General features: G+C 38.3%; 1 protein-coding gene across 2 annotated transcripts; it reads right to left on the reverse strand.

The window, feature by feature from the left end:
- Window positions 1-345: 345 nt before the first annotated feature.
- Window positions 346-20421, reverse strand: LGSN (lengsin, lens protein with glutamine synthetase domain). 2 transcript variants are annotated; one of them, XM_039365099.1, is made up of 5 exons: window positions 20306-20421; window positions 14553-14751; window positions 13854-14051; window positions 12704-12888; window positions 346-2547 (listed from the first exon to the last, which is right to left on the reverse strand). In XM_039365099.1, exons 1-5 carry the CDS (start codon window positions 20330-20332, stop codon window positions 1348-1350), a joined length of 1809 nt encoding a protein of 602 aa, XP_039221033.1. In that variant the 5' UTR covers window positions 20333-20421; the 3' UTR covers window positions 346-1347. The 2 variants fall into 2 exon arrangements, with proteins under 2 accessions (XP_039221033.1, XP_039221032.1); XM_039365098.1 differs by having other exon boundaries at window positions 13854-14751.
- Window positions 20422-22081: the final 1660 nt, after the last annotated feature.

Genomic DNA, 22081 nt, shown 5'->3' on the forward strand with positions numbered 1-22081 from the left:
CAGAATAGAGAAGACAGCAACAGACAGCAAATTCTAGGGAAAGCAGCTAAAGAAACAGTGGACCACCTAGTTGGCTCCTGCAGAAACTGGGACTTTACATTCAACAAACAAACACCTGCCACATAATAACCCAGACTTAAAATTGTTGATAAGAAAGACAAAGATGTCTGGATAGTGAAAGTTGCGGTACCTGGAGACAGCAGAATAGAAGATAAAGAACTGGAGAAAATCACAAAGTACAAAGCCCCGCAAATAGAAATAGAACAACTGTGGCAAAAGAAAGCAAAGATACTACCACTGATGGGATTCAAATATGTGAACAACCGGTTCTGTGTGGATGCTGCTTCCAGAAGTCTATTCTGAGCCTGGGCAACAAAAAATTAGCTACCAGTTCTGCCGAAATAGTGCAAACTGGCTGAATCCCACCACTGGATACTACCAATAGTAATAGGAACCTTGGGTGCAAACCCAAAACTACTGAAGCACCATTTGAACACTATCGGCATTGACAAAATCCTTTTCAGTCAATTGCAAAAGGCAGCTTTATTCAGAACAGCTTACATCCTGCAACTATAACTGTAACACCATAAAAGAACAACAGCCTCTATCTATCCCAGGACTCAATAAAGTGGTCACAAATGCCAGATTCAGTCTAAACATTTGGCTGACTATGTGACCAACCAAATATTTAAAAAAAAAACAACTACGGAGCCTTATTTCCTAGCCAGGGAGAAAGGTTTGCTTTGATTATTTGAGAGAGGAAATAGATTAGTCTCTTTTCATGGCATGCTGTAAGGTAATATTCTCTCCCTCCCAATTTGAAATTAATCAGAGGAAAACAAGAAGCTGATTGCAGCTGAAATCTATATAACAAAAGGACTTGTAGATTGATCTGGAGCAGAGGTATCAAACTGCTGGCCCACAGGCCGGTTGCATCATGCTGAGGCCACACCCACCCAGCTCCGGCAATGCAAAACAAGTCATGATACATCGCCACACGTCACGTAAGGTGGAGAGTTTGCTACCCGTGATCTGGAGTCTCCAGGAAAAACAGTTTCATGCAAAATAACCTATATTCAAATAAAAGGCTATAGGAAACTAATATTCTACTAAAACTTAATGTACACTATGATCTCAAGATTTTTGTAATACCATTTACAGTAAATCAGTTCATTGCTACCTGCAACTTTATTAGGTGTACTGCAGTTTATAAGAAAAAGAAAGAAAAAGACAGAGTTCCTTAAAGTCACTTAAAAAGATCACTTATGAAAGAAATGTGATCTAGAGACTTCCTGATCCACAGCTGCATTGCTTAGCTTCTATTAACACTCCAATCTCATCTTCACACTAGATAAAATATTCCAAAAACTTATTCCTTTCTGCATCCATTTCCTCAGTTTCCACCTCATATTGCTTTATGTTGACAAAGTACTGGACAAAATAATCCCCCAGTGCTTCCCTGATGCACTCATCTTCTTGGAGAGCCACAAGAGCATCTTCCAGCTTCAGAGGGATCAAGCCTGCTTTCGTCAGAGTGGAGCTCTGGATCTTCCCTGAGGCCTCCTGGAACATGAGCTTTTTCTTTACCCCATCCAGACCTGCGGCAATCGTAGCCGAGAGTACCAAGTAAGGGTTGGCTGTGGCTGAGCCCAGCTGATTTTCTATCCAGGTCCCCTTATCACTATGATTTTGGATGTTAAATGCACAGCTGTTGTCATTCCATGCTCCCTTGGCAATCACAGCCTCTTTGGAGCCTTTGCTACACCCACTGTAGCATTTGCGGCAGGTGACAGTGGGGGCCATCAGGCAGCTGAGAGCTGCAGAATGCATCAGTAGCCCAGCCAGCCAATTCTTCCCTATTTCAGTCAGCTCTGGGACTCCAGAACCCAAAGCAAACAAATTATACCGTCTGCTGCTGTCCCAAAGGCTATGGGTCAGAATACCAGAATTATAGGATCCATCTTCAGTGAAAAAACTGGCAATATAATTGTACTTTTTGGCTACTTCTTTAATGCCTGTCCGAAAAGTGAAGGCACTGTCTGCTGCACCCAGGCCAAACTCTGGGTGAAAAGAGATCTCCATCTGGCCAGGCCCAGCGGAGGATGAGAAGCTTTCAATGTTTGCCCCAGCGTGATACATGCCATCCATGAGTTCCTGGATGAAGGACTGATCATGATTGCTGAGTAGGGTGGCAGCGGGAAAAGAGATGGTCTTTGAATTGACAATTTCAGCGATGCCGTAGACGCAGAATTCGTAAGTGAAGGCTGAATACAGCGCAAAACCGTTATCCCGGAGCTGGCTCAACTGCTGCTTGGCAATATGCCGGGGTGAGGTCAAGAGAGGATTACCCATCACCATAAAGGGATCACAGATCACTCTTGCTGTTTGTTCTGCCCATGGCAAAATCCGGAATGTTGATAAATCGGGTCTCAGGATAATGTCACAGTTAAAACTGCTTGTAGGAACATGGCCTGGCTCACGGTCCCTCAGATTCAGGGTCAGCTCAAGGTAGCCTTTTGGCATGGCAACCCCATGGATTGCTTTGGTCTAAACAAAAGGAAGAAAAACATATGGCTGTGCTTTGGATGGATTAATCATTCCTAAGTAGCACTATCACATCAACAGATTACATGTCTGAGGGAAACTTCTGATGATTCAGAAGGAACCGTAACTAATTGTCCAAGGGAAAAGCCATACTGTCAACGCTGCAAATATTGTATATTCTTGCTTTTGACAATATGCAGAATTGTCTGGTAACTATGGGGTTAATAAAGAGCAGAAGGGGTGTTGGGGGTAAAGCCTGGGAAAGAAAGAGGAAGAAAACATTTGACCTTCACTCTAATTGGATAATGTGAGATATGACAGCTAATTTAGGGAGGGAACATGCTGATAATTTAACTGCTCAGAGGAAGAGAACTTAGATCCTACCATCCCTCCATTGTGCCTGTGCTGACATTTTGTAACATAAAAGACTGTTAGGAAAATAAATGCCTGGAAGTTCTTTGGAATGTTTCATTAGCTGGAACCACATCATGTACACTCTGTAGGAGTGTATGCAGTGTATATAGTGTAGGAGTTGACGTGGAATGTGTGTATATGTGTATGCTTATGTGTGTGTGTTTCTGTGTATATGTGGGGTGGGGTGGGGTGACAAAAGGCTCAATAAACAAGCCATAATGCTGCTAAGAAAGGGGCCTCAGGTCTCTGGGTCCAGACCTCACAAGCAAGATAGTTCCCAAATGAGCTTCCAGACAGCAGCAAATAATAGGATAGAGACATAAAGGTCTGATAACACAGGGGTCTCCAACCTGTGGGCCATGGCCCGGTATCTGTTGGCCAGCGGGCTGCAGAAATGGCTAGTGAGTGCCATTTGTGCATGCATGGGAGTGCTAGCACCACCGCCAGCATCATGTGGTCACTAGCATTTGCGCATGCGTGTGATTGCTAACGGCCTGTTTGCAGGTGCTAGCGGCCCGCTTGCATGGGGGTGCAGGCACCAGCACTGTCACCAGCATTGCTGCAGGTACACACAATCTGCTTGCACTTGCGTGCAGATGCTGGCATCACCACCATGCGCGTACCCATTTGCGCATGCACACAAGTGCACATTTCTCTGCTTCACCCTTTTCCTCTGGAAAGGTTGGAGAACTCTGTGATAACACACCAACTAGCATGTCTACAGTGTTGCATTATGGAACTAATGCTGTTCGGTACATTTTTGACAAAGAATACTAAAATCAGCAATTGGGCCAAGCTTCTCTATGAATGCAGATATTCATTTTAATTTATGATTTTATTTTTTAAAAATATGTTCAGCTACAAAGAACCTGAATAAGTTCAATTTTATTGTCGTCTTAAGTGCTTTCTGGGTAGAAAGGAAGATTAAAAATGGAAATGATGAAGATGATGATGATGATGATGATGATGATGATGATGATAATAACAGTATTGCAATGTTATATGTGAGTTTAAAATTTGAGTTTCCACATGCCTAGAGTATTTCATTTCTCAAGGCTTATTTTGTTGTATTTTGCTAATATTAGGGAGGTAGAAACAATTTTAAAGGAGGGAATGGCAGTGAAGAGAGAGGGGATATCAGCTGTGTATATCCCAACTGAAACAATACTTTTGTAATTTTTAATGAGATCCCTGATAAGATCATTGAGTCAAAAGTATAGAATTACTTTCCAGCAACATTTTCTCTTTGAAATCTTTTGTAATGTCCTCCTTGAAAGATGGTGATAGTATTTTAAATTTTATGGAGGAAATTCCTAAGAAGTCATGTACGCTGACTGTGATGGAACTGTTTCCATCAAATTTGGAACAGTATGTAGGAATGAATTTGGGAGACATGGAGAAGAGCTGCAGCTAGGGTAATGGGCAGATAAGAGGCACCTTAGCCCGCAGCAAGAATGTGGGCATGGCAAACATCTCAGAAAGTTTCTTGGACTGTAAAGGTAAACAGACAGAAATGTACTTTCAGACTTGCAAGATTCTCTTAATGTAACTTTACAATAAAATAGAGTTAGTTCATCTGAATGTGCTTCTTTGTCTGTATCACCCTGCAAAGCCGATAAAAATTTTACCCAATATACCACACCCCCAAAAATGGCAATACGCAGTAAATTATTGAGACATCCAAATGCCTTACAGTACTAAAGGCCACTCTATATAAAATAAATATTTTTTTTCCATCAGATTTCAAAGAATGTCTTACTGGTAAGTCTGAATTTAAAAACAGAGGTTTTTACTCATTGCTGTTCCTGGCCTTTGAATAATATTTGGGAGTCAGTGAATATTTGATTGAACTTAAAATAGGTTGAACCATTGCAGATGTGTTTTACTGCAAGATCTTTAAACTTTTCAACGTAGCCCATGTAGCAGCAGACTGCCTGACATTCTGAGTTTTATTATTCAAATTGCAAAACTAGTTAAGCCAGGTAAAAGGCATCTTTTTAAAACATTGGCAATATAGACATTAAGTGGCTTTGGAATGAGGCAATTCCCTACAGCATCATTTATCAGTGCTTGGCAAAATGCACCCCCTTTCCCCCCCCCCCGCAAAAAATGCAAACGCTCCCAATCCACTACCTGTTGTGTAATACTTGCTTTACAGTGTGCCCAGCATAAATTAATCTTGAATTTAGTAGCAACGGCATGTTGATTGCATAAGACATTAGCTGAATCACAAGAACAGATCATGTGGGAAGGGATACATTGTGAAAAGGTGCATGTCCCTGACTTTTGAAAAAGGAAGCTTTCACACTGTTTGTGTTCCTAACAGTTTTGTAAATGACTCTCTGTTTCCCAGAGTATAAAAGACAGCCACCTTTGGAAGGTGACCTCAGGTCCCTCGGCCCAACACATGGACAGAGGTTGGTTCAGAGGCACTAAGGCAGGCCACATTTGAGGGAAAACCTCACCATGACCTGGGAACCTCACCACTCCAAATCTGTGTGTTATCAAAGAAGATGCTGCATTGCTTATTTTCTACCAATGCAATGAAATATCTATATATATATATTTCTCTCTCCCTTGTGCTAAGAATGCTTCCTAGGGTGTTTCTCTCATCCTTCACTGAATGGGAGTGGACAGACTGCCCTGTTTCCATTTCCCATGCCGCCTATTGGACATGGCAAAATCTAGCCAGTCCAACAAACAGTAGCATGGTAAACTCAGTACTTGAGAACAGTGAATCTACCCTATCATATCAGTATTTTAGTAAGTGCACACAGTAACGCTCAGACTGTGGGATTTTATCTCACCTTCTAAAACTAGCACTGTAATAACAATAATCATAGTGTTATTTGTTATTAACCATACACCGATATACAGTAACACCACTGGGTATAGCCAGTATTGTTATCATTAATGTCATGGTGTGGCTGCCCTATTGTCAGTGCTATGCAGTTTAATACTAGGTGTTTAAGAGCCGATTTGGTCTAATGGTAAAGGCACCAGGCTAGAAAGACTGTGAGTTCTAGTTCCACTTTAGGCATGAAAGCCAGCTGGATGACTTTGGTCCAATCACTGTCTTGCAACCCAACCCACCTCACAGTGGTTTTGTGGTGCGGGAAATAGGAGGAGGAAAGAGCATTAGGAATGTTTGCTGCCTTGGGTTATTTATAAAAATGATGGAGGCAGGATAAAAATAAATAAATAATAAAAATGTATTTTCTAAATGTATAAATGCACATGTGTAGAAGACGGAATACATCCATAAAGCAGGCCATAAAGATGGAAGGGTTGTCTGAAATGGTATAGGGTTTCCTGCCTGAGCAGGGAATTGGACTAGATGACCTCCAAGGTCCCTTCCATCATCATCATCATCATCATCATCATCATCATCATTATCATCAATATTATGGATCATCGCACAGTCAGCCAGATGTTCAGACTGGATTTGGCATTTTGTCTACCTATCGAGTCCTTACCCAGGACCTGGGATAGGCAGATGTGGATGTTTGATGGTATTACAGATATCGTCGCAGGATGGAAGCAGTTCCTAGTAAGGCCGTCTTTTGCAATTGACTAATAGCGAATTTGTCAATGCCAATGGTGTTCAAGGCGCCTATCATTATTGGTACTACCTTTGCTTGCTTTTGCCACAGTCTTTCTATTTCTATTTGTAGGTCTTTGTATTTTGTTATCTTCTCCAGTTCTTTCTCTTCTATTCTGCTGTCTCCAGGCACTGCTATTATTATTATTATTATTATTATTATTATTATTATTATTATTATAGATGTCAACTGCTACACCTGTGGAAAAGTATCAGATTGAAGTTTACTATGAAAATAGAAGAAATGGTTCTGAAAATAAGAAAAAAAAATTCTTAGAATAAGAAATGGTTCCCATGTGAACTGAATAAGCCAATGGCATTCCAATGGAAAAGTAGTAAGCAGTAGGAAAAGACTGCCACACTGGGACTAGCCAAGCTTTGCTGGAAATTATAACACTAGAAAGAAATTATAGTGTTTGGGAGCTATCATACAGAATGAGGTACTGAAGTGTCCTACTCAATACTCCTGAAATCCAGCCTTGCTAGCCAGATTGTGAATTGGGTATGCACAGTTGTGTGAGCATGATTTAATAAAGCTTTTAATTCAGAAAGTGAATTACAAAGCTGTATTCCTGCTTCTTCGTGATCTGAGTCTCTGGATAAATAAGAATAAAAAGTAATCCTATTGCATTTTATGACTTTTGGTATCACAGTAGCAGCAATAACAGTATTTTAAAGTAATGATTTATACTTCCATGTCAAGTTTAATTTTCTTAAGATGACATTAATTTTAAACAAGTATAAGTTATTTTAGAAAACTGAGCTGGGCAAACACAGAGAGAATGATAACAAAAGCTATTTGCTTATTATCTTTTAGCAGTACTAAATTCCATGGAAAACAGTTGATATCTGTTAATGCCTAAATGACATCAGTGAAATACTATAGCTCTAACCTTAAAGTTTAAAGAACAGAGCCTAATGAAGCAAGAGGTAAAAACAAAATAAAGTAAAATGTATTTTTCTACAGTTCAAAGGAAATATAGGATGAAAGCAAATGCCACTGCATTCTAATTGTACTAGCATATTTTTATGATCACCGAGTAAAACCTGAAATATTCAAGATAAGAACTAAGCAAAAGTGTTGCCTGTAAGCTGCCCATGCTGGTTATTGCAGAAACAGCTTGCAAAAAAGCTACTAGTGATCTCTATTTTCCATAGAACTATTACCAAAAATATATAATGTGACCTTTAATTGTTGCTTAACAAAATACAGATAGTCCTCAACTTACAACAGTTCATTTAGTGACCATTCAAGGTTACAAATAGCACTGAAAAAAGTGACTTATGACCATTTTTCACAGTTACACTTCTGTATCCCCATGATCATGTGATAAAAATTCAGATGCTTGGCAACTGGTTCATACTTATGACCATTGCTGTGTCCCAAGATCACCTGATCACCTTTTGCAAACTTCTTGCAAGCAAACTCAATGGGGAAGCCAGATTCACTTAACAACTGGGTTACTAACTTATCAACTGCAGTGATTCATTTAACAACTGTAGCAAGAAATGTCATAGAATGGGGCAAAACTCACTTAACAAATACCTCACTTAACAACAGAAATGTTGGGCTCAATTGTGGTCATAAGTCGAGGACTACCTGTACTACAGTGCTACAATTTAAATGATTATGCATTTATGTGGTGTTATCTGATTGGATTGAATCACTCAAAGAGTTGGGTATTTTTATCACTAGACTAAGTTACATCCTGTCCCCTTAGTATCTCTGGTTGTTTGCCTTGGACTCTTGAAATTTGCTAGGATCAAATCAAACCAACCTTTTGTTAAGGTAATCAATGCAAAAAGATACATCTGAGGAGGAAAAGCTTGGATGTGTAAAAAGAACCCACATTGCCAAACTGCATGAATTAAGTTTTCTTATAATAGAGGGAGAGAGAGATGAATAAAACATTAATAATAATAATAATAATAATAATAATCCCCCAGTGAGGCACTACCTTGACGTGGTTGTGGGGCTTGTGTACTCTGAGGAAGATGAGAGCTATGCCAGAGGTTCAACCATACTGGACAGGTCTCATCAGAGGAGTCAGACAAAGAGTGTCTCTCCCATAAAAAATATGGTGAGACGTAAATTGCAGAATGCCATACCGGCTCGGACGTCACCCGGGTTAACAAGGTCCGCACTAGATATTGGAGTTCCTGGATATCTGGTGAAAAATGGGTTACAGGACTCAGGACTGTTGGCTGAGCAACCAGGGCCAGCAGCTGCAGAACTACTGGAAGAAAAGGTGTTTACCCGTCGCAGATACACAGTGATGGAAAACAAAGAAATAATGATCTGTTACTACAGATCAAGTCCAACAAGAAGAGGATATCTAAAACGAATGCACCAATTCTGGAAAGAACAACATCCAGAATCAGAAATAACAGAACAGAGACTAGCAGATCAACGCCGATTTATAACACGAAATAAAATATTCACAGAAACAGAATTGGACGAACTGCAAAGGTTTACCCAGGGCAAAGAAATCAAAGCCTTACCAGAAGTAATTCAGAATGTAGAGGCAAACCAGGGGGAGTTGGCAGTGAAGGAATCCAGCAGAGATATACAACTGTTCTCATTTGGAAACCAGGCACCTCTTCCTCAGGAAGAACAAAACCCTCTAACTAAAGAAATAAAAGAATTGAAACAAAGAATAACTGAGCATCTAGAACAGCACAAAAACAACAGAATAAGGCTACCTGCATTGAAGCTTGTTCCAAAGAAACAGCTAGCACAAGCATTAAAAGATGCAAATACTGCAATATCAAGTATAAGCACCAATTCACTGCAAGAAACAAACCAACTAATGTACAGCACAGCTGCAGTTATAACAGAATACCTGGGATGCAAAATCAACAAAGAAGAAAAACAAACAGTGCACCAGAAAAATGGAAGGTTAGACTAGAAAATAAGATCAGCAAGTTAAGATCACATGCAAGCAAGCTAGAACAGATGAAAGAAAAGAAGCTGAAGAACAAGAAGACCAAAGAATACCTAATCAAGAAATACCACTTAGAAACAAGGAAGATCAAGGAAGCACTGGAAATAATAAAGCAACAAATAACAGCTATAGCCAGGAAAATCAGTAGATATGAAGCTCGAATTGCAAACTATAGGCAGAACCTCCAATTTCAATCCAATCAGAAACGTTTCTACCAATCCATCAATGGAGAAACTGCAAGGAATCAGTCAGTACCTGACAAGGAAGAAACAGTGCAGTTCTGGAAGCAGATATGGGATAACCCAAAGAAATACAACAAGGATGCGGCTTGGTTAAAAGAGGTGGATGCAAATAAAACAGAAGTTGAAATGAAAGAACTAGTAATAACAACAAAAATGGTAGAAAAAAGAGCAAAGAAAATCAAAAATTGGTCAGCACCAGGTGAAGATGAACTGCATGGGTTTTGGTTGAAACATCTAACTGTTATACACCCACTCATTGCCAAACAGTTCAACAATATACTACAAGGAGGAGAAATTGAAAAGTGGCTAACAACTGGGAAAACCTACCTAATAATGAAAAATCCAGCAAAAGGGGCAACACCAGGTAACTACAGGCCAATTACCTGCTTACCAACAACTTTCAAATTACTAACTGGTGTAGTAGCTGATGCAGTGCAACAGCATCTAGTTGAAAACAATCTCTTTCCACCTGAGCAGAAAGGAAACCGCCCCAACAGCAGAGGAACAAAAGATCAACTCCTAATAGACAAAATGATCTTGGAAAACTGCAAGAGAAGGAAGACCAACCTGAATGTGGCATGGATGACTACAAAAAGGCATTTGACTCTCTGCCACATGATTGGATAATAAGTGCCTAGAAATAACAGGAGTCAGTAGAAACATCAGAAAATTTGTGCAAAGATCGATGGCACAATGGAAGACACAGTTGCAGATCAATGGTGAGAGGCTGGGAGAGGTTAATATCAAGAGAGGAATATTTCAAGGAGATTCATTATCACCATTACTATTTGTTATTGCACTGTTTCCTCTGTCAACAATACTGAATAACTCAGGACATGGCTATCAAACATCAAAAACATCTGCCAGACTATCCCACCTCCTTTATATGGATGATCTGAAGCTGTATGGAAAAACATCATCTGAAATAGAATCGCTGCTCAACACTGTCCGTATATATAGCAAGATATTGTAATGGAGTTTGGCTTGGACAAATGTGCCACACTTACTATCAAACAAGGAAAAATAATGAAAACTGAAGGAATCAAGATGCCCCACGAAAATAACATTAAGAGTCTGGATGAGGAAGAGTACTACAAATACTTGGGTATCCTTCAAGCTGACAACATCAAGCACACTGAAGTCAAGAAAAAGATTAGAGGTGAATACATCAAGAGAGTGAAGAAGATCTTAAAATCCAAACTCAATGGAGGAAATACCATAAAGGCAATCAACACCTGGGCAATCCCAGTCATTAGGTACACAGCTGGAATAGTGGACTGGACTCAAGCAGAACTAAAAGCAATGGATAGGCAGACCAGAAAAATAATGACAATGAATCATGCCCTTCATCCACGCAGTGACATTGATAGACTTTATCTACCAAGGCAAATAGGTGGGCGTGGAATGCTACAAGTACATCAGATGGTTGAAGAAGAAAAAATGGCTTTGGAAGAATATCTGAAGAACAATGATGAAGATGCACTGAAATTAGTATATCAGGAAGCTTACTAACTACTGGAGAGACCAAACTGGCCTACAAGAAAGACCAAATGAAGAACAGAATAGAGGCATGGGAAGACAAAGCACTACATGGCCGATACATGAAAAAAATAGCTGGGAAAGCAGATAACAATAAAACCTGGCAATGGCTAAGAGCAGGAAAATTGAAGAAAGAGACCGAGGGACTAATTCTGGCTGCACAAGACCAAGCCTTAAGGACAAATGCATACAAAGTCAAAATTGAGAAGACAGCAACAGACAGTAAGTGCCGCCTATGCAAAGAAGCTGAAGAAACAGTGGACCACTTGGTAAGCTGTTGCAAGAAGATTGCACAGACTGACTACAAGCAGCGGCATGACAAAGTAGCAACAATGGTGCATTGGAAGATCTGCAAAAAATATCATTTGCCTGTAAGCAAAAACTGGTGGGATCATAAAATAGAGAAAGTCATAGAAAATGATAAAATTAAACTGCTCTGGGACTTCAGAATTCAAACAGACAAGCACCTGCAACATAACACCCCAGACTTAACAATTGTCGATAAGAAAGACAAAAAAGTCTGGATAGTGGACGTGGCAGTGCCTGGAGATAGCAGAATAGAAGAGAAAGAACTGGAGAAGATAACAAAATACAAAGACCTACAAATAGAAATAGAAAGACTGTGGCAAAAGCAAGCAAGGGTAGTACCAATAGTAATAGGCTCCTTGGGTGCAATCCCAAAACAACTGGAGCACCACTTGAACACCATTGGCATTGACAAATTCGCTATTAGTCAATTGCAAAAGGCGCCTTATTAGGAACTGCTTCCATCCTGCGACGATATCTGTAATACCATCAAACATCCACATTGCCTATCCCAGGTCCTGGGTAAGGACTCGATAGGTAGACAAAATGCCAAATCCAGTCTGAACATCTGGCTGACTGTGCGATGATCGATAATAATAATAATAATAGTAGTAGTAGTAATAATACCATCAAACATCCACATCTGCCTATCCCAGGTCCTGGGTAAGGACTCGATAGGTAGACAAAATGCCAAATCCAGTCTGAACATCTGGCTGACTGTGCGATGATCCATAATAATAATAATAATAAAGTTGGAAGGGACTTTACTTCTTGGGGTTTTTTTTTTCTTCAGGAAAGTTGATAAGTAGGGTAGAGAAAATCGATGTTCTTACCCAGATTCAAACGCACTGTTTACAATCCGCTTAAAATAGTGCTTTCGACTTTGGTTGCTTGTAGCTTGGGCTAGACTCTGAAGTTAGGCTAGATCAGGGGTAAGCAACCTTGGCTCTTTTATGACTCATGGACTTCAACTCCCAGAATTCCTGAGCCAGGTATTTAGAAGGTTCTTGGTGAACCTAAGGGCAATTTATGGCATACTGGAGTAACAAAGGTTTGCAGATTGGCAAAAGGAGCTACTGCATCCAGGAAACAGGAAAAGAATACAGACATACCCGGAAAAACCGAGAAGGGATGCTCTTGGATCTTGATACACCGTGGATATCTATGGTTTCAAATCTGACAAAGTGGACATTGTCCCTTGCCATCTGTTCCTCGATGTGCTCTATCTCAGAGGAGAAGTGAAGAAAATCGTCACTGCCCAATTTCTTCCCACTGGAATCTCTTCTGGATTCTTTTTCTTTAAATGAAAAATTAAAATGCAATCATCATAAGGTAGGATTTAAATATTTGCCATTGACATACCTTTTTGACACAATATTTGAGAAGTTGCGTGCCCTTAAGAACACTGATCTCAAGGATTCATCTGGCTTTGAATTCTGGGTTGGAATGATGGGAACCTGTCTTAAGACTGAATGATGAACACTTACACAAGAAGGAGGTTAGTAAAAAACAGAAATAATAGGACTGTGCAAAGAGTTCAAAAGAGACCCTTCTCAAACTCGTTGGCCCAAGTAAGGTGCTCCTCCTTGAAGTATTAAAGTAGCTGCTTCCTCTGGGGGACTTGGCGTGGGTTTCCCTACTGCTTATGCACCTGTGCTGCCAATTCCAACAGTGTTGAATTTCCATGAACACACTTACTTGTTTGTTGGTTTCTAAAATTTATACAGCTACACTTCCCACACTTGCGACAAAGACATGCAGGCATGTCAAAAAAGCCTTTAAAGCAGCCATGCTTTTTCTGGAGAAGTCAGTCACTTTAATAGTACTGGACTTTGAGAATAACTCAGTCCAAATATTTTGCGTATCCCCAAATAAGAGATTTCTGCATTTTTATGTGATTTTCAAATAAAATCAAGTTTGGAGTGCAAATAATTCTCCAGCATAGGTCCTGTACTATATAGTGGCCGGGTGAGAATGAAATATTTGCAGTGGCACCTAACCGTCCACACCATCTCACCCTACCTTGATGCTACAATTTGCTGCCATTTAACATATCTGATACTGTTTTGACTAATTTTCCTTATAATTTGCTTATTGTTGTGTTTTATCATTTTCTTTTATATCTCCTTACATGTATGACACTGGTTTTGAATGAAGGTAGTATATAATGCCATAGTATCAATTATAGCAATCATATTTTATTGCATGCTTAGCTGATAATAGCACAATCCCTCTATTTCATATGGGACTTAATGTGCTTACCAGATGTGGGCTCAAAGTTAGTAGGTGGAGCTTTGACCACCTTTGGAAAAGGGGTCCGTTGACTCCCAACGGCCTGCTCCAAATCATCCCCTTTTGATGGCTGTTTCTCCAACCCAGCAGAATTGTAACCCAGTTGGGGCTTTCCTCCTTGCCCTGATCCATGCATGTGCACATTGGGAACTTTCTGGTCAATGTCTCCTAAATGAGGGGGAAGAATTTCGATACATTGACATTGTTCCTCCCTAGACTTCAGAAGTGCATGGCAAGAGGTAGCCCTGAGTTCACTGCTGTCCCAGGTCCAGTTGCTTAACAAGGGACTCTCATTCAATGCACTCTTAAACTCTTGCAAAGCTTGGTTGGGACTGCCAGGCTCCAAAACAGACATGTCTTTGCTCTCTTCTTTTTCCTGGGTTTCTCTAGGATGATCCCCGTCCATTTCCTCTGTTGGGTGGAACTTACTCCCATCCCGCATTGAGCAAGTTTTATCTTCGTATGATGCTATTTCAGAGGTCTCCTCGCTTCTCCTTGTGTCTAGCCAACCCAGGTGCTCATCTTTGCTCTCTATGTCTGTTTCAAATGTTTGATCTTTTCGGCCAAAGGATTCTATACCCCTGCAATCTTCTGAGTGATCTCTGCACGATTCTTCTTGGTTATGTGATAAGCCTTCTTTTACCTGGAAATCTTTGGGGAGGGTCTCACCTGCTTCCTGAAATTGAGGAGGTTTATCTACATACGGCTCCCATATCCCTTGATTAAAAGAGTTTGCACCAAGAGACGCCTCCATTGTTTCATGTTCTGCTGCCGAGAGCTGTGTCCCACTAATCTTGTTTCTTTGTTTGCTACTCAATCCACAAATACGGTTGCCATCAGTTTCCTCATGGTCAGCTCCAGCAGACGTCTGCAAAAATAAGAAATTCTTATTGTTCAGGAAGCTTCGGTTAAATGAAATATGCATTTAGACTATAATGGTTCAGCCGTGAAATGAGATCCTGTGCATAATATTTGTGTACCACACATTCTAAAAGGTCACATTTAAGTCACAATGACTTAAAATATAAAACATCATCTATTCAAAGATTTCCTCTTTAATATAATCTAAATACTTAAATAATGGGTCCTTTGGTTTTTCCTTATATTTTTTCCTGATTATCTTTAATTAGCAGATTATAGGCAATCTAGCTTTCACTTTATCTGCACAAATACTTTTTGTGGAAAACCAAACTTCCTGTGATTTTACAATGATTTTTCTTAAGAAAAAGAAAAATGCCTCTTTTGTCTGATATGTAAATATCAATTCAGCATCCGCAATCCAAATTTGTGCTGCTTATAAATACATGCACAAACTGGTGCTACCATCTAGCTGCTGGATTAAATATACAGTGTCTAATAAAAAGGAACCAGTGCATTGATTTAATTGTCTTTTTCTCCCATCCCTGCCAAAATGCCAACCTGTGGAACCGTAAAAAAATTTAAAAGGCTGAGAACATACAATTGCTCGAGACAATTTTCATTTCTCTTTCATTATAAATGTCAAGGTTAAGCTTGGGCTTGAAAAAAAGATGCTAGAATTGAACGCAAGAGAGCCCTGACACAGATTAAGCCCCAAATATCTTTGCTATGTTGCAAAAATATATCTAGACAATAGAATATGTATTCTTGCTTTGTTTTTAGCACTGGTGACAGCAGCCAATCTTTGCACATCTCACAAAGCTAAGCTGCATAGGACTTGGATAGAAAACAACCAGGATGTTGCAATGCTATAAGCTGAAATGGAAAGTGAAAACAAGTATGACAAACCTCTTCTTTTTTACATATAACTTTTATTGAAGACATTTTAACAGGTTAAAAACAATACCAATATTAGAAAAGAAACAAAGAAAATAAGGAAGAATGGACTTCTGGTCCTGTGCAGCAGCGCAACAATCAAGGGGTTTGGGATTCCATGCCCTTTGGCTGAGTTTCTTCCTGTTAGGGGACTCTAAATAGGCTAGAAGCCACCCCAAAGAAGCGGAAAAGAAGGAAGGAAGTCCCGGGGACCATGGAGAGATGGCGGTCGACCCGATCGGTCCAGGAGAAGCCTTCCAGAAACCAACAGGAGAAAGGCTAGCCTAACTTCAGAGTCTAGCCCAAGCTGCAAGCAACCAAAGTCAAAAGCACTATTTTAAGCTGATTCTAAACAGCGTGTTTGAATCTGGGTAAGAACATCAATTTTCTCTATCCTACTTATCAACTTTTCTGAAGAAAAAAAAAATCCCCAAAAGCAAAAAATCTCTGAAAGTGAAGGAGGATTTTTACCCCACTCTTTTACTAATGGAAATGGAGAATTAAACCTTTTATGGAGAACCAAAACTTGAAATGAAATGACTATAAATAAGTTTGAAATTACTGAATGGTTAAGATTCTCATTGTAAAGGCAATTTGTTCATTTTGAAAATTTGAAAAATAAACCGGTGCTGACATCTAGTGGTGGATGAAGACTACAACAGCTATGGCTTTCATGCAGGACTTGGCAAAATCTAGAAAAAACTAATCTCTATTTGTGACCTTCAAAGCTCTAACAATAGAGAACAGCTGTGTCAAAAAAGAAAACAATCTGGGCTGCAGACAAAGTGAGACTTACAAACTTCAGGGAACAAAAAAAAAAAAAACTTTTTTGAACTTTCTGGATTACAAGTATCTATTTAACTCTGACCCCAAAGCTATTTGCTGAGAAAAGAAAATTTGGATTCTTGGTCATCGTGGAAAATCAGAGATTTACAGAAAGAACTTATCAAGAAAAAATAAATACTTTTCAAGAAGAGACATACGATATGTTGCAACTAATTCAAATAACAATGATTTCAAACCACAAAGAAATCCAAAACAACTTTGAAAATATAAACCAATTCATCTCCAATTTAACTTTACAACAACAAAAACTCCCAGGAAACAACAACAGAGAAGGAACAGATAAAACAGACAACTGAATACAAATTTGAGGATAGAGACTTAAAGATGGAACCTAACAAAACAAAAAAGTATGATTTAACCCAAGTGGAAAAAAAATTATAAGAAATATTGGGTTTGGAAAAGACAACTTATACTTTAACACCACAAAACAAATTTGAGGATAAGAAAAAAGATTGGACAAAATGGACTGCAGAGATGCCAGGAAAAACATTAGAATTGGAGAGACAAAAAATTATAAGAGAAGCAGAGAGAAAAAGAAAGAAAAAGATTTTCAACAAAAATGAATGGGCAAATGCCTCTTACAAAGATATTGTACTTGACTTACCTTTTATATCTACAGTAACACCTATAAGAATATGGAAAGATTCTTTGATTCAGCAGAACATATTGATTAAGAAAGATAGTGGGCAAAAGAAAAAGGCTAAAGTGAAAATTAAGAAAATAGACAATGGGGCCTATCAGGGAGAATATTTTAAAAAACACCTGTTCAAATATGGTTAAAGAAATAGAAAAAATTTGGATATGAATTTTATTTAAGAGGGAAGAACCCCTCAGGTAACATAGTACTTTTTTCTTTTTCTTTCATTTTATTTCTTGATATGAGTGATATAAAAGAGTTGGAATTACTTATATAAAGGAAATGTTTTAGATATTTAAGGGTGATTGACTTTAAGAAAATTACAATGGATTAAAAAATGTTTCGAATAAGAGTTAAAAGACTAGAGGACTAGATTTATTAAATGGAATATTTTAAAGATTAAATATATTTTTAATTATAGTAAAAAAGAACGAAAGGTTTTTGGAAATAAATATGTATTAGCTTATAGGAAATAGGAATTTTAATTAGCATACTATCTTTTTATATTTTTTTATTCTTATTCTTCTTTTTTCTTCTTTTAGTCTTATTTATTCCTTAAGAAAGGTAAAAGTATTGGGTTGGCTTACATGAGAAAAAATAGACTTAAATATTTAAATGTAATTAACTTTGAGAAGATCTTAACCAGTAAGAATGTTTTGAACATTGTGGGAAAAACAAATGTAAACAAGAACTGTAAACAGGATCTATGATGAGACAACCAGAATGACTAGATAGAAAAGGAATATTATATTGATGTGATTATTATCTGTAGAAATATTAGAAAAAATTTATACTCAATCGTCATTCACTAAAATAACAAGAATTGTATTAACTTAAGGTTGGTAAAAGATAACATTATGGGAAAAAGAGGAAATCAAGTAAAGTTATTATGTGGATTATAAATTATAGAAATCAACTGTTAGTGAATGTTTCTTAAATGTAAACCCAGACAACACACTGTTTATCAAGTATTAAGGTGATTATGTTAAAAAAATTAATAAAACATATTTAAAACAAAAGAAAATAAGGAAGAATGGTGAATAAGTAAGACAGAGAAAAAGTAGAAAAGATTATTAATAAGCACTTCTGATTTTTTTTGAATAGCAGTTATAAGTGCATTTGTATTTTACCCTCTCTCTGTAAGGTTACATCATAATATCCTTTTTTTCATAAATTACCCTTTCTAATGTTCAGACCCATAAATCACAAGTCAATCACAACTCCATAAGGGGTTCTCTTCTGTGTTGTAGAAAAGTAGGACATATCCTTGAATACACCAGGATGTGTCAATTGAATGTTTGATTTCATTCTGTAAATGTTGGGTTGGATTTGTTACATTGCATGGTATTTCTGTCAAGTCGTACTTTCTCAAATGGACAGTTAACTTTTTGAAATTTTGTATACTGGTTTTGTGGTAACAAAATCCTAGTATGAACAGTCCATTCAAAACTGTATGAACTGAAGGCAATATCATGTGACAAACTAAATAAAACAAGATGAGAATAAATTCACAATAGTCAACTAAAGAATCTAAGTAATGTCTTTCAATATCATGGAAGTTCCAGACAGCCCGACATTCTATCTCCATCAGGGGGCTGTTCAGAAGTCCCCATCAGTGCCATTATCAAAGGCTGTTGGGATGTCTCCATCACTATCTGTCAGGATCAAGACTGTTATGTTAAATTGCAATTAAGAAGATTTATTGCTGAAGCCAATACATAAGAATCTAGTCAATTAAAATTAAATTGAGTCAGCATTAAATTGGTGTTAGATAGGAGTCAATTTGGGGGATCTGGATGTGGAGTGTTTGTGGACACATAACAATTCTCGGCTGAATCCTCTCTTGACTCTGCCCCGTCCACTCTGCCTCTTCTTATGCTACTATCACCATAGACAAAAATATAATAGGGAGGGATCTACAGTAGCTAACTATTAAGTCTAACCCTCTGTTCAGGAATCCAGTTTAATTTCAGGAATCCAATTTAAATTATTCCTGACATAAGGCTGTCTAAATTTTACTTGAAAGCATTTGGTAATGGGATGCCTACCCAATTCTCCTTTACTTGTTCCACTATTGAATTGCTCATGCTATTAGAAAGGGTTTTTTTTTTAACAAAAAGCAGTCAGAATCTCCTATAAATTGTTCATTTATTCTGTGTCCTATATTAGAGAGCAGGTCATAATCTTATTTTATGTCACCATCTCTCAGATATTTGAAAAATGTTGTCATAGTGCTGCAATGCCTGTCTCCTCAAGTCTTTTTTAGTTCCTTCAATCTCTTTTCATAAGATTTCTTTCCAAGTCCTCTGATTATCTTCATTCCCCTTCTCTGAGCCTGTTCTAGATTATCTGAATTTGTAAAAAACTAAATTCGATACTAAAGGAGGGCTATGACCCATATGGAAGAAGCTGAAGCTACAATTGGGAGAATACACTTCTGTGGGTGAAGCTGTCATGGCTGCACCACGTACTGAAGGAAAAGAGAAATGGGCTGTTGGGGCACAGCAAATTGGCTGGCATATTTTTATGTTGCTTCCTGGAATGGGGGAAAGTAGGTATTTTAAAACAACTGTCTGGCTGTGTCTTAAGTGCTTAGATCCCTATCTTTCTCTGTGTGTCTCTGTCTCTCTATTTCTCTGTCTCTTTGTCCCTCTTTGTCTCTTTCTCACACACACAAACACACCCACTTTATAAAACCTATACTGTCATGGATATAGAATGTTTGTGTCCTGGAGCTGAAGCTGAGGTTATTTAAATATATTTTCTATCAACCTTAGCATTGTGTCATCTTGGAGCAGTTAACTTTTCCAATTTAGTACAAATAATCAGCTGGCACAGAGGACTTCAAGAGACTTTCAGCTTCAAAGGAAAAGGTGCTTCAGCTGCTTGCTGAATATTCCCCATAACAGATAGCTCTTTTTGTCTACTTGCCAGATTCAAATTCAAGACAAGAAGAATGGGGTTTGTGGCTGGTTAAATTCTTCTTCATCATTGCATACTAAAACTTTATTTTAGGAGGAAATTCAAATTAATCTATATCGAATTATTTAGTAATATAAACATATTTCATCTTTGTGAAGTACTAATGCTCAAGAGAGGGAGATAATAAAAATAAAAATATTTCTCCTGGTCATTTTTTTCTTACCTGATAGCTGACGGTGTCTTTCTCCATCTTCTGCAACTACACATTTTGATTGCCTCCCTCTGTGATTTCAGCTGGAAAAGTGTCCCCAGAATTTATAGATGTGTTTATAATGAAGATGAGTTAGCATGGAATTTCTAAGAGTTTCTCTCTTTTTGAAGGCTCGGAGTTAATGATGAATGGGGTTGAGGGAGGGCCAAGCTCTTAAATAAATAAATAAATAAAACTCATGAGCGTAAATTTCTAGAATTGTTTGGAAGTAGTCACCTGATAAATGATAGGTAAATAACTATGGGAAACACAAAACATTTGCTTCACTCTTTTTTTTTTCCCAGCAGGACAGTGGGATTGTTTTGCTTTCTTCCGAAACACAACATATATTGTTTGAAACATTATAATAAAATGCTGTTGAACTCAGTATTACAACCACCACACACAAAAAAAAAAACAACAATCCACGGCCACAAATAGAAGGCAGCTTCTATCCCTTGTTAATGGTGCTTGATTTTGGTAGGTCTTGTTTTGCTCAGCAGTTTCTGGAAAGCTTTCAGAATTGTGTTGAACAAACACATTTGCATTGTTGTGGTTTTTCCCTCCATTGTGGATCGAGGTTAGGCATCACTGAAAGCAGGTTGCTAAGTGAGCACAGGGGACATGTGCATTTTGTTAACCAACTCAGCAGAATAATCGTGACATCTGAACACTCTAACAGAGTAATTTGGGGAGCTGAAGACTTGTTTCAGTTTATTTGATCACCACTGGAACAGCAAATGTGTTCTGATGTTATATATAGTTTGCAACATATGAAATTCAAGATGCCTACTTCATATGAGATGAGAACTCACAGTAGGTTGTTCCTCTTTTACAGATCTGTAAAGTAATCTCTGGACATCAACCAATGGCAGAGGTATAGAAAGAAGCAACTTTCTGGATGGGGATGATGATTCCTGTGTAGGTGGAATTGCAGGATGGTTGAAGTACAACAGAAAATCATTCCTTAACGTTCAACGTAATGAGATCAGGATGTGAGTACTATTTATTTCACTTTACTGTTTGAGGCGACTGTAATACATCTATACTAAAATCAAAGGGATATAAATTAGTTATTATTTATTTCAGAGAATCTATTTTTCCTCACTTGCATAAACAGCAATACAGGCATATTATGGAAACCTTTTTTTTTTTTTTGCCATGTCCTCAGGACAATGCATTTGATTCCCCCACACTGATAGCTGTGAAAGTAATTGTCCATACTGTACCCATGTTAAAATAGTAGTATTTTTCTCTTATTCTGTTACAGGTTTTGCCATGGATATACCTCGCCAACCATTCTGTCAACTATGCAGTAAAGTAACTACTAAGGAACAGCCTAGTCCTGCACCTACTAGCCACTTAAGAGAGCCAATTTGGTGTAGTGGTGAAACTGCTGGACTAAAACCCAAGAGAACCTGTGTTCTAGGTTTCCCTTAGGCATGGAAGTCACCAGATAACTTTTAGCCAATTATTCTTTCAGCCAAACCCACTTCACTGTGTTGTTTTTGTGGGGAAATAGGAGGCCAGAGTTTTAGGTATGCTCGCCGGGTACAGCCTCTCCATTCTGGACCCAGGGAACTGTCCTCCAAAATTATTCTTCCTCTGTATCTACCAGGTCTTCAGGCTAAACCTTGGTTAAGAGTCAGCTTGAAGATCAGCTGGCTAGTGGAATTTTTTTGTGTGCGTGTGCATGCAGATCTCTCTGCTGCTTCACAGAATAACTCTCTTTGCAGCTGTCACCTTATG

Source organism: Crotalus tigris, unplaced genomic scaffold (genome assembly GCF_016545835.1).
Source record: "Crotalus tigris isolate CLP2741 ecotype Arizona unplaced genomic scaffold, ASM1654583v1 scf7180000019962.420169, whole genome shotgun sequence".
Taxonomy (NCBI): Eukaryota; Metazoa; Chordata; class Lepidosauria; order Squamata; family Viperidae; genus Crotalus; species Crotalus tigris.

Coding starts and splice junctions, on each gene's coding strand:
- LGSN (XM_039365098.1), bottom strand. CDS start 20,332: ATGGAGAAAGACACCGTCAGCTATCAG. Junction 12,889..13,853: donor TAACTTTGAGCCCACATCTG/GTAAGCACATTA, acceptor TTTCATTTAAAG/AAAAAGAATCCAGAAGAGAT. Junction 2,548..12,703: donor TCCCTTCTCGGTTTTTCCGG/GTATGTCTGTAT, acceptor CCTTTTGTTTAG/ACCAAAGCAATCCATGGGGT.